This window comes from Aythya fuligula, chromosome 1 (assembly GCF_009819795.1).
Source record: "Aythya fuligula isolate bAytFul2 chromosome 1, bAytFul2.pri, whole genome shotgun sequence".
Lineage (NCBI taxonomy): Eukaryota > Metazoa > Chordata > Aves > Anseriformes > Anatidae > Aythya > Aythya fuligula.
The window spans coordinates 88,705,247-88,718,514 of record NC_045559.1 but is presented as its reverse complement, the minus strand read 5'-3'; the positions used below and the strand labels follow the sequence as shown (position 1 = coordinate 88,718,514).

At 45.2% G+C, this 13,268-nt stretch overlaps 1 protein-coding gene across 1 annotated transcript; it reads left to right on the top strand.

Moving 5' to 3' along the window:
- The first annotated feature begins 5,514 nt into the window (after nt 1-5,514).
- Nucleotides 5,515-7,516, top strand: LOC116487373 (actin, cytoplasmic 1-like). Its single transcript, XM_032184256.1, has 2 exons — nt 5,515-6,528; nt 7,255-7,516. The coding sequence occupies exons 1-2, from the start codon at nt 5,593-5,595 to the stop codon at nt 7,444-7,446; spliced, it is 1,128 nt and encodes a 375-aa protein (XP_032040147.1). The 5' UTR covers nt 5,515-5,592; the 3' UTR covers nt 7,447-7,516.
- Nucleotides 7,517-13,268: the final 5,752 nt, after the last annotated feature.

The window sequence follows — 13,268 nt, the reverse complement described above, 5'->3', positions numbered from 1 at the left end:
GCAAACTCCAAAGTACCAGTATTTGGTAAACATTCACTTACCCACCTCTGATATGGAGCAATTGCAGGAATCAATCGTAGTTACTCTCTAACAGCGTGCAACAAATGAAGCTGTGATTTGTGGCTAGAGGGAGGGAAGCCCTTATTCATTCATATGACAGGACAAAGTCTTGTAGCTGATGCCCTTGCCGTAATTTTATGTGCTCTTACTTTGATCTTACAAAAGGAGCAGCAGAGATTGAATGCCAGGCTTGGGGCAAGGACTGTAGTCCTGCTTGGTTTCCAGCATTGCCTGGGGGAGCTCGCAGGGGGGTGCGCAAGCACTGACCCAGCATGAGGAGTCCAGGGGCAGCTGAAATCTCCTTGGGGTGTCCAAGAGAGTGACCGGGGGGAGCAGGCCTTCAGTTTTGGGTAGGTGGGTTTGGAGGAGAGGCAAAGGGGAGGGTGAAGGGGTCCAGGTTTTTGGAAGACACTTGCTGCCTCCTCGCTCCACTTCTGCCTTGTGTTGCATAGGCAGCTGTGCGGGCAGCACCAGGTGCTTCAACACTGCCACCAGGGTCTGCAAGTTTTGGCTGCAGGGTACCCTCAAGTGTCTGGCACTGCGTGTGTGTACACAGTGCCCAGTTGTTGCTCAGGCTGGGGAGCAGTATCAGCTGCATCAGATGGAGCTGGTCTGGAAATGTCACTGCCAGGTTAGCCACTATTGACTATATCAACACACGAGGTGGTACAACAAGTGGCTGGATGTTTGTCACAGCAGGTGGCTGCAGAAGATTAGGAAGGGCAGCAGGCTCACTACAGGACAGGGCAGCGTGATCTTAAGAAGGCGGAGATACAGCATGAAACTAGTACAGGAAGAGGAAAACTCCCTGAAGTCTTACAGACTTGCCATTTATGGCTTAATGGTGTTGCAGTGCTTTGATGGCACCTGAATAGTAAAAGGTTCAAATGATGTTCTCCGATGTTCAGCAACAATACTGCAGGTCAGCCAGAATCACCTTCTTTTTCTCTGCAGGCATGGCAGAGCAGAATGACAGTTTTTCCTACAGAAAAAAAAAAAAAAAAAAAAAAAAGGAAAAAAAAAAAAAAGGAATTAAGCTGTTAGAGCTAAGGTGATCTTTTTTCTAGGTGTGGCTGGGTTCCGGTTGGTTGTTTTTTCCTCCATACCAAGCTTTTTTCAGGTTTGTATTATTTTAGTTAAACACGTTACTATTTCAGTCTCTCATGAGCCCAAATCACTGACCTAATACATCTTCTGAGATAAAATGCATTCTTTGATACAAGAAAAGTTGTGTCAGTTTAAAAAATAAAACACGTTCTCATCAGCAAAACAGTGACTTTAAGGATCAGGTCTCTGGTTCTGAATTTGCAAATGAGTGCTGATTCAAGTAATCCAGTATTTTACAAGCTAGTCAGCACCCCCACAATGTCACATTGAGACTCAAAATATATTTAAAAGGGCTGTCTGCAAAAATCATGCATGTGTCCACCCATTTCTTTCCAGTACTACCCTAAGCACAAGGTCAAAACTTTACTGTAATTTAGCTACGATTCTGTAAAGGACAAAAATCCATTATGCTTTCCTTCACCATTTCAGTTTATTAGGTGTTAATTTAAAACCTTTTGCTGCAGAGGAGAGCAAAACATAATCAAAAAGTGAACCTGGCTAGAGGCAAGTGGTGGAGATAAAGACACTAAATTGTTCTGACCCTGCAAAGAGCAAATCCCAAGCACACAAATCAGTGCTCCTAACAGAAAAACAAATCAGGTCTTTAACATTCTCACAGCTATATCTGAGTCATGGCATTTTAATAACACCACTGAGAATGCTATTGAAAATTACTTAATTATTCAAGGAAAAAAATCCCTGGCCTAGGCTTTCTACCCAGTCTCTTCTTGCCATTGCTGTAGGATTGCTCTGCAAAAGGCTGGCCTTACACTGGCAGAACACTTGTGGAAGTTTGCTTTAACTGTGAGCTGCAGGACATAGTGAAAAACTGAGTGCTGTGGTAGGTGCTGTCAGGCAAATGGCCAAGTCCAAGAGGGAGTACAGGCACCTGGACTCTTAATGATCTCCGTGACAGGCTGGGGCTTTGATATCTTCAGGGAACTGGTCCTGTATCATCCTTTGTCTTTTTAGAATAAACATACCAAAGTTCAAAAGCTTGCTTAGAACAAAGAAAGCAGTGTGTTTTCAGAAGCCATGGGCAAACTGGGCAGCAGTACAGAAAGGAGAGTCCTGGCGAGGATGGTTGGAGAGCCAGAGGCAATCCTGGGTTGTCTGACATGCAGAGGGGTTGTGCTATGGTGCTGGATGGAGATCAGCAGTGTGTGCTGAAGCGTGTGTGGTGATACCTCACTGCTCACTGACGGCAGTGGTGCCAGTGAAGCTCCAGGCAGAGCCAAGGGATGCACGAGTCCCAGGGCATATGAATATTCAGGGAAAAATGGTGGCTCTGAGCATCTACCACAGGCCTCTGAAGTGCCCCAGGTTTCCTAAAGAACCTCAGGGCACAGGAGGAATGAAATAGCAGCCTGAGCTGTGCCCTCCAGTTACTTTGTGTCCTTGCAGAAATCCTCAGAGGCCACTCAACCAAGTGCACATACTTCACAGTCCTTCAAGGAGTCAGGAAAATACAATCTCCCTGAAAAACCTTTCCCCCTTAGAGAGATCTGGGAATGTGTCAGTTCTAACACATGGCTGCAGCGGTCTACTGAATTGCAACACGTATAGCTTTGATTTAGGAGTCGGCAAACCCAGCTTCCATCAGTAATCCCACCACCAATGAAGAGTTCCCCAGGAGCTGTGTGGCCTTCACAGGCCATGCCACTTCAAGCTGACTGTGCTGTCCTCTTAGGCTCAGTGCTGCTTATTGCTGAGGACATGCACGCTACGCAAGCAAAATCCCGGTGCAGCACCTTCTTCCCTGTGCTGTTGCTTCTGTACTCCATGTAGAAGGCCTTTCCGACCAGCTGTGTACGCTCAGGTACAGCAAAACACTGCATGAGAAATTAATCCTTCCCTGGGCAGGCACTGGGGAAAGAGGGTTTGTTTGCCCCCCTTCTGGTATCCAGGAGGTTGGTCTTGATGCCAGTGAAACCTGAGAGCTGCTCTCTGCTGAATCTCCCTGTTTGTGATCCACCGTGGACTTTGTTTTGCTTTGCTACATGGTCTTCAGGGTTGGGTCAGCAACCAGCCCTTCCAGCTTGTGCTCGCAGGAGCACAGCCCACTGTAAAGTAAACAATTTTGCCTCCTTAGCATAGACCTTCACTTCACTTGTGGCTCCTGTGAAATAACCTGGCCGTAAACCTAGCTGGGGAGGTTGAACAGTTTTGCAGAATTAAGACTAGCAAATTAAAGCCTCGGGTAAGATCTAACTCCCAAAGGTGGATGTGCTCTAAGGAGAAATATAAAATTTATTTTCTTGGTGCAAAAGTACAACATTACTTAATTCATTATAACATGTCGGGATTTCTGTTAGAATGGGAAGCTTGAAGAGGAACGTATACTTTTTGAGAGTGGTGGTGGGGAAATAAGAAATACAAAGAACCATCACATATGTATAGCTACTGGGAAAAAATAGAGAAAAATCCAAACCCTACTGCATACAAACAGAAGAGATATAATTTTAAACATTTTGAGTGCAGCACTCGTGTTTGGGGTGACCAATTATCCGCCACATTTTCATGGCTAGGGAAACGAAAAATATTACAGTAATTGCAGGACTTGATCAATAGATGAGTCATTTAATGAAAAAAATTGTAGCAAAGAGCCCAAACCTTTTAATTCAAATGCATTTTACACTCCAGTCCTGTTTAATTATGCAGCTATGGCAACATGGAAAGTGATAAAGACTGTCTGTATCAAGTGGTTTAATAAGATTTTATTTGTAAACTGCCAGTGAAGAGGATGATCAGTACGACTGGATCCTGACCTCTCCTGAGTAGTGTTGCATTTACTTAATCCAGCTGAAGAGCATGCACACAGAGTTAAAAGGAGTTCAGTACAACTTCAGCAAAACTGGAGACTCACCACACTTCGAAAGGCAGAAAGAGGAATATCTGACAGCTTGCATTGTGACCTAGAAACTAAATCTCTCCACTTTTTATATCTGTTCTGCACCAAAACCAGAAACATAGCCCTGCCCTCCTCCAGGAATTGTAAAGTGCAGTCATACAGCCTGTAAAAATACATAGAAAATACAAATATTCCCCAAACTTACTGTAGGCCTCTGTTTTGTTGTACTTTTTATCTACCTTGGTTCTCCCAGTCTTTGGTCTTTGGTGCTTGCTAGAGCTATGCAGGAATGCAGTGCCAAACAACGCCCTGGTACAGCTCTGCCTCTCTTGTATGGGAAGGTAGCCTCCTGAGTGTGCTCATCCTAGGCAGTGATAGCTACCTTCACTCACAGGTAAGGTTGCACAAGTCTGTCCATTGCTAGAGTCTCTTTTTTTTTTTTTTTTTTCTTCCCTATGTTGCTTACAACTTCGCTGAATTCTGTTGTTCAGAATTTAGTGCTGAAATGTGCTGAAATTTTCCATGTTAGGTGTCTTCATCAGGCCTTTTTTGCTTAATTTAAGATAGAACAACTTAAATATCACCCACTTCTGAGAATAAGATGATGCAAAATGTGTGTATGTGCTCATGTTAGAAATCTTACTGTCATTTGGAAAGCTCTGGTGCATTCACTCCTTGGCTTTGTTGGAGGTCGCCACAAAGTTCCTCTTCTTTTCAGAAGTACCTTTTGTCATTGCTGCGGTATCTCTTAACGTGTGAAAAAAAGCGTAGGACTAGAGCACTGGGCTGTGCCTGGTTAGAAAGGGCTTTGAGTTTGGGAATCATTCTGTACAAATGTGCCAGCCTTTCACACAGAAATCAGCGTAAGCTGAAGTGTCACAGCTGTGGCAGTGCCTGCTTCAGCTCAGGCAAAGAGCACAGGCACCAGGGAGAGGAAGGTCAGCCACCGGCAGAGGCTTTTCCTCTCCAGATCCAGAGCCTACGGGCTGGGTCTGTTTTTCATCTAGAGATGTTGGAGCAGTGTGCAATCATCAAGGGAATTCAGTTCAATCAAGGAAAATAGTGGGTTCTGCCCCTGGGGCAGAGAAATGCCAGACACAGGTACAGGCGGGGGGATGAGTGGCAGGAGAGCGGCTGTGCAGGAGGTGCCAGCCTCTGCCCCGGGTCACCAGTGATGGGGATGCACAGGACCAGCACAAAGCTGCACCAGGGGAGGGTCAGACTGGATGTTAGGAAAAATTTCTTCACCACAAGGGTGGTCAAACACAAAAGCTTCCTACTGAGGTGGTGGGTACCCCGTGCCTGTCAGCGTTCAAGAGGCATTTGGATCATGCCCTCAGGAACATGCTTTAACTTCTGGTTAGCCCTGAGGTGGTCAGGCAGCGGGACTAGGGGGTCTCTGAAGGTCCCTTCCAACTGAACTATTCCATTTGTGTTCAGAACACGGTTTTGAAATACCCTGGGAAACTAGGTGCTCAGGGTCACTGCGAGCTCTGCCTTCGCCCCGTGCGCCCGCCCGTGCCCCGCTCCCGCCGCCCGCCCGCCTCTGACCGCGCAACTCCCCGAAGCCAGCCATGGATGATGATATTGCTGCACTCGTTGTTGACAATGGCTCCGGTATGTGCAAGGCCGGTTTCGCCGGGGACGATGCCCCCCGTGCCGTCTTCCCATCCATCGTGGGTCGCCCCAGACATCAGGGTGTGATGGTTGGCATGGGCCAGAAAGACAGCTATGTTGGTGATGAAGCTCAGAGCAAAAGAGGTATCCTGACCCTGAAGTACCCCATTGAACACGGTATTGTCACCAACTGGGACGACATGGAGAAGATCTGGCACCACACCTTCTACAGTGAGCTGAGAGTAGTCCCTGAGGAGCACCCTGTGCTGCTCACAGAGGCTCCCCTGAACCCCAAAGCCAACAGAGAGAAGATGACACAGATCATGTTTGAGACCTTCAACACCCCAGCCATGTATGTAGCCATCCAGGCTGTGCTGTCCCTGTATGCCTCTGGTCGTACCACTGGTATTGTGATGGACTCTGGTGATGGTGTTACCCACACTGTGCCCATCTACGAAGGCTACGCCCTCCCCCATGCCATCCTCCGTCTGGATCTGGCTGGCCGTGACCTGACGGACTACCTCATGAAGATCCTGACAGAGAGAGGCTACAGCTTCACCACCACAGCCGAGAGAGAAATTGTGCGTGACATCAAGGAGAAGCTGTGCTATGTCGCCCTGGATTTCGAGCAGGAGATGGCCACAGCTGCCTCTAGCTCCTCCCTGGAGAAGAGCTATGAACTCCCTGATGGCCAGGTCATCACCATTGGCAACGAGAGGTTCAGGTGCCCCGAGGCCCTCTTCCAGCCATCTTTCTTGGGTATGGAGTCCTGTGGCATCCACGAAACTACCTTCAACTCCATCATGAAGTGCGATGTGGACATCCGTAAGGACCTGTACGCCAACACGGTGCTGTCTGGTGGTACCACAATGTACCCGGGCATCGCTGACAGGATCACAGAATCACAGAGAATCACAGAATTTCTAGGTTGGAAGAGACCTCAAGGTCATCGAGTCCAACCTCTGACCTAACTCTAACAGCCCTCCACTAAACCATATCCCTAAGCTCTACATCTAAACGTCTTTTGAAGACTTCCAAGGATGGTGACTCAACCACTTCCCTGGGCAGCCTGTTCCAATGCCTCACAACCCTTTCAGTGAAGAAGTTCTTCCTAACATCCAGCCTAAAACTCCCCTGGCTCAACTTAAACCCATTCCCCCTCGTCCTGTCACCAGGCACGTGGGAGAACAGGCCAACCCCCACCTCGCTACAGCCTCCCTTGAGGTACCTAAAAAGAGCGATAAGGTCACCCCTGAGCCTCCTCTTCTCCAGGCTGAACAAGCCCAGCTCCCTCAGCCGCTCCTCGTAGGACTTGTTCTCCAGGCCCCTCACCAGCTTCGTCGCCCTTCTCTGCACCCGCTCAAGCACCTCGATGTCCTTCTTGTAGCGAGGGGCCCAAAACTGAACACAGTACTCGAGGTGCGGCCTCACCAGAGCTGAGTACAGGGGGACGATCACCTCCCTAGCCCTGCTGGCCACACTGTTCCTAATACAAGCCAGGATGCCGTTGGCCTTCTTGGCCACCTGAGCACACTGCTGGCTCATATTCAGCCGACTGTCCACCATCACTCCCAGGTCCTTCTCTGCCTGGCAGCTTTCCAACCATTCCTCTCCCAGAAATGCAGAAGGAGATCACAGCCCTGGCACCCAGCACGATGAAAATCAAGATCATCGCCCCACCTGAGCGCAAGTACTCTGTCTGGATCGGAGGCTCCATCCTGGCCTCCCTGTCCACCTTCCAGCAGATGTGGATCAGCAAGCAGGAGTATGACGAATACGGACCCTCCATTGTCCACCGCAAATGCTTCTAAACCGGACTGTTACCAACACCCACACCCTTGTGACAAAATGAAACCCATAAATGCGTGTAAAACAAGACAAGATTGGCATGGCTTTATTTGTTTTTTTTTTGTTTTTTTTTTTTTTTAGGGCTTCTTCCTGGGGTAAATCTATCTAAATCATGGTTTTCCACCATGAGTAGTTTCTCTTTTATCTCAAATAGTGAAAGGTTGATGAAGAGCTGATGTTCTAGCAATGTATAAACCTTGTGAGGACTGTGGTTAAATTCTAATGTCCCCACTCTCGGTCTATTTTTCTTATTTCTTTTAATACTTTGGAAGCTGTATCAAATTTAATTCACACAATACCGTGAATGCTGCAGCCATTCAGAACCCAAAATTGTCCTTGCAGCAGTATTCAGCTCCCCTTTCTGGCATGAGAATGGCGTGGAGGATACAGAGAAATACTTGAGAAATGATGATGTCAAGGTGACAGGCCTGAGAGCTACATCCACCTCTGGACTCTGCTCATTAAACTGTCTCCTCTGGGACTTCTGACTCTTCCCAGAGAGCTTCAAAGTATTGCCATTTTCTTTGTATCAGGCTCCTTTTTCTTGCCTCCTCTGCTTCTGGCTTATGTTAATGAAAGCATAAGTACATTGTGAATAAAGAACACTTCTGTGGCTAAAAACAAGGGTTATGGCAAGGTGTCAGACCATTCATCATGATAACTAGGTGTCAGAAAGAAAAGTCAATTTTTATTTTTTTAAGGTGCATATTTACATTTTTCCTCTTCTGAGAGAAGCTGTAGAAGAAGATATGATATAAACACAAGTCCAGAGCAGCTAAAGAGGCAAGTTTAATGCAAACACAGGCAACACAGGTCTTTGTCTTGGGCAGCAAAGTGATGATTGCCAAGTGCCTGCTTGGCCAATAAAAATCTTTAGCTGCTGTTTCTGCCACAGCAGGGACCAGGTTTCCTTCCCTGGCAGCTGCTGGAGGACCCAGTGCACGAGGGCAAGTCCCCAGTGTATCTGGCACCCATTGCATTTCTTCCTTCCCTCCTTCTGCCCTGACACCTGCCTCTCCCCTCCAAGCAGCAAAGATAACTTTGCGTGTGATGCTCAGTTAACTTCTGTAAGGGAAGGTGGAGTTACTGACGTACTAGAATAAGACTCCTGAACATGACTTCATTTATTTAAAAATATTTATGAGTTTTTCCTCTAAAATGCAGAACACTGAGTTCCAGGAATGATCTATGTATCTGACTGAGGCTTTGCCACTCGTGAGTAATACAGTCCTATCAGCCTCAAGCCATCTCATCTCACCATTGTACATGCTCTTTAATTCTCTCCCCCCCACACTTACATTAAAAATATGATATATCCACACATTCAGACACACAAAAGAATATGATATATAACAAATGATGTCAAGAAATAATATAAATCTAACCTCTCTCAAGTATATCAACAAAACCAGTAAGACAGTTTTCTATATTCTCTGGTCAAATTTGCTCTTGTTATATATCCATTAAGAGATGGATAAGCCCAGCAACTTCACACTTGTGTTGTGGATTGCATCAGGATTGATCATCGGGAGTTGGATTCAATGATCCCTTCCAACTCGGATATTCTTGGATATTCTGTGATCATCAAGGCAAGATCACAAGGCAGATCACAGCTGCACTCAGAAATTTGCAATGAGTTAATGAAGTTGGAAATGTTCATGTTAGAGAAACCTGCAGTGCTAGAGTAGCTTTAAAACAAGATCTCTGACATGCCATTGATGTTGCTTAACTCTTAGTACTAATGAGTTTAAGTGGCTTAGTTATCTTAAACTGCTCTAAAGGCTTAGACTGATTTAAGCAGTTTAGCTTATAGTTGTGCCAGTCATGGTTCATGGGGTTGACGGGCCCTGATTAAAGTAATGTATGGTCAGGAGGCATCAGCTCATACAGTTCAACTCTGGTGAATGTTCAACATTTTGAAAACTTTAATTTCTAGGCTTTTTTCCTGATTTTTCTTTTAAGTGGAGGACTATACCACATGTGAAAGCAGAGGCTTTGTAGCACTGAGGTTCAGGGCAGACATGCATTTCCAATAGCAAGAATGTTCCCAAATATTAACACTGGATCTAGGAGTTCATCTGAAATTCTGAAACAATACTTCAGTGCTCTTTGGCATAGAAATTCAGCATTTCCTTGCTTTTTATTTTTCACTGTTGTCTTAGGATTTTCACCTAGGAATAGATTATTGAATAATGCCTAGCTCTTGTGCAGCACTTACCATCTGCTCGGTAAAGTAGCTGCTTGCATTGCCCACTCCAGTTTGAAGAAACACAGTTGACAATCCCAAGTTTTGAAGGTTTGCAACAGCTATTTTGTTTGCTGTAATAAGAAGGACCCAACTCCTCTTCTTTCTCCTTGAGGAGGGAACATGCTGTTCCCATGAAACAAGATTGGATCGAGGACTGAAGTTCAAGACCCATCAGACTAGCAGTCTGTCTGGAAGCATTTGTGTAAGAGGCAAAAATAAACGACTGTCATAAGCATCAGGAAGAGTTTAAGGGCACGCAGAAGAGAAAAGAGAGCAAAGACCTGGGCTAGACGGAGACCACAGAGGGCCCCGAAGGTGATGACACTGAGCACAATCCCTGCAGCTGCGTGATGGAACATGTTAGCTTTGCTTATCATCATCTGCAGAGTGCAGCTTTTTGCAGCACCAATTGATTGTAATTATATTCTGCATTACCACTGCTAATGCTGAAAGGCTGTCTGGAGCTCAAGCTACAAAGGAGGGTTGCAACCCTGCTTTTCCTTTTAGCGTTGCTTATGCTGAAGGGTTCCTTGGTCAGCCTCATCTTACTCTCACAACTCCTCGCTCCTGCTGAGAGTATATGTGCTCATTGGCAGTGAGCTCCTCGAAGGAGGGGTTGCTCTGCCATTGGCTCAGTTGTAAGTAAGAATGGACCTTGCTGAATGAATATTTATGTCTGAAAGATGCTTAACATACTTGGCACACTGCTGGGAATACTTCACTAATAATAACAGTAGTAATGTCTTTCCAGTAGAGATCTTTACAAACACAGAAGAGAAAAGAAGCAAGAGGAGTAGAACACTACAATTGTCCATTCATCGTGGAGCAGTTTCAGGAAAATCGTTCACCAGGGACAGACAACTCTGCCACAAGCTCCAGCTGGTGAAAGGGTCTGTTTACTTTCGGTTTGGATGAAGAGGTAATGTTTGTGTGTTCTGAGTTTTCAGGCAATGGCATGGAAACACTAAAGAGGATAAGAGAGAGCTAGATAACAATGAATGAGAAAATGCCGAGCATTCCTGGGGCCTTTAGTTTAGTTTTTAGTGTACTGGGCACAGACACATTAGTCATAGGCACACGTCATGTGTCCTTTGGGCTCTGCCTCACTTCTGTCATTTTAGGATGAGACATGGAGCATTCCCTTGCTCCCCTTTCACCAGTCATTCCCAGTCCTTTAGCACCGTCATCACTTCACCACTTTACTGTTATAAATACCTTCACCAACTGCCTTGTGAGGAAAGAGGTTGTTACTGCATCCATATGACTCATGGGAAACTGGATGACAAGGATATTAAGTGGTTTATCCAAGGATACTCTGAAAACCTGGGCAACTCCCTGAGTTGCCCAGGGAGCTGGACCTGCGTCTCCCAAGTTCCAGCCTTTCTTTAAGGAGACAGGACTTTAACAGAGGATGCTTGATTTCTCCTAGGAAGCTTGTCAACCACTTGCTTAAAATCTGTAGAATAAAAGTACATAGAGTAAATTGGCCCTTTGCGTTAGAACAGACATTGGAACAAATGCATTAACTCTTTAAATTTCAAAGGTTAATTGTGGCCTTTAGATAGGCACACTTTACTGCTAAAAGCTTTGGGTTATATATCCGAGCTTACATAACACAAAGGTGTAATCAGTTCTGAAGCAGAGTACAGTAGCAATTCTACTGCATGCAGCAATTTTGTAAGAAATCACAGAACAGCTTATAAAAAGGACATGAGATTATTTGTAGCCTGGATCAACCTTTTCTAAAAAGCTAATGGGTGAGAGGGATCAGAAATTGAAACTACCTACCCAGTTCTGCTGGTTCCTAATGGTCCCAGCAAGATCCCTAATTATGGGAAGTCATAGAGAAACTAAACAAAGCCACACAAAAGACTGTATCTGGGATTGCAAAGCAAAAATGGAAAGCATGCTGGGAATCCAGGGAAAAATACCTGCACAAACAACGTGAAAGAAGAAAATGTAAAGCTTGGAGTTTTTTCTACTCTATTGTTTGAGACAATAGGGATTCAGAAAAGAATTAGTCTCCATCAAAAGGTAGAGGAGTTGGAGGAGTAAGACTGCTGTCAAAGATGGGAAAAACATGTCAGAACCAGAATCTTTACTTGCTCTGTAATGTCACCCCATCTGTGTAAAGCCGTGAAGTCAGTAGGAAGGACATCGCAATGTTTGGGTGACTGATCAGGTTTGGCTTTCCTTCACAGAAGAGCCTGCAGAAAGTGGGAGAATAAAAGGTGACTGTGCAGTCTTCTGAACTACCTCTCTTGCCACCAAGAGGAAAGTCAGAGAAAAGGAGATAGTCTATGATGCAAAAAGAGAGAGAAGGAAAGGAAGTCAAAACTAGGTCCAGAGAACAGGAGAGTCCAGGAGGTGTGAGGATTTATCACAGTGCTAGACAAAGGTCTTACGAGCATGGAAATACAGTAACTACTCTTGGATTGAAAGTGTGGATCCTGGGATGATTCTCCCTGGCAAAGAAGTTGATCAGAAGGGTTTTCTAATTGACGCTTGGGCTAAGACAAGAAAAAAAGGGCAGATTTGTTTTTAAATTGATCTCAGTTTAGGATTGAGAAGAAGATTTGAAAGATAACAGAAGATATTTTTAAGGGCTGTTAGAGTTCAAAGAACGAATGGAGCTTGAATTCTTTTGATAAGTGTCAGAAGGATAAATACAGAAGATTTGTAGGTCAGAAGGTGCATTTTGTCCATGTCTACATCTGAGACAGATAATCTCTTGTATTAAACTTCTGCTTCTCATTTGCAAAAACTGGATGATACCTGTACCCTCTTGAAGTTGCGATAAAAGACAGCCTCTTCCAGAGTGAAGTAAACCACGTTCTGCCCTCACATCTATTTGCTATGGAGTCATTTTAAGTTTGATATGAAAACTGGAAAAGAGAGACCAGCTGTGGTTTCCATTAAGTAAATTCCCTTTCTAGCACGGGTACTTAATAATTCTCTAAGCATCCCTTGGATTTGTTTACTTTTCCTTCTGCAGACATCAGACAGGACTTCTCTCTGAGCCTCAGGGCTGAATTTTGATGGCAGCTGTATCCTCTGTTATTTGCAGTTACACATCAGCAGGTTCACGGGAAGGCATGGAGAAGAAAAGTTGGACAATCTAATGGAGATGTGAGTGCCAGGGACTTCACCCACAGTAAGCTGTGAAAAATCTATGCCACAAATCACATCAAAAGAAGCAAAAGCTAACATTTACCTCCTCATCAGTTTAATGCTCTCAGCTGCAGAGATAGAAAGCAGAAGGGAAATGAGGAGGAAAATCCAATCAGCCACATGGTGCCAAATGGTTTCACCTGCTCCTGGGACCACAGGTTGACACAGCTGTGAGACGTCCCCTCAAACATCCTAGTCTGAGAAAAGAATTGTGTCAGAGGGACAGGTGCTGCTGATTGAAGTTCTGTGCCAGAGAAATGTATAAGAGCAGCTGTAATGGGCTATAGATTTTTTCTTAAGGAATTCCACTTATGGAAGATTACAAATTGTATTCATATGACAATTGCATTGGTTGGAGAAGGATAC

Excerpts from the sequence above, each read along its gene's own strand:
- LOC116487373 (XM_032184256.1), top strand. The coding sequence starts at position 5,593 with ATGGATGATGATATTGCTGCACTCGTTGTTGACAATGGCTCCGGTATG. Across the intron at positions 6,529-7,254 it reads ACCCGGGCATCGCTGACAGG|ATGCAGAAGGAGATCACAGC; the intron begins ATCACAGAATCA and ends CCTCTCCCAGAA.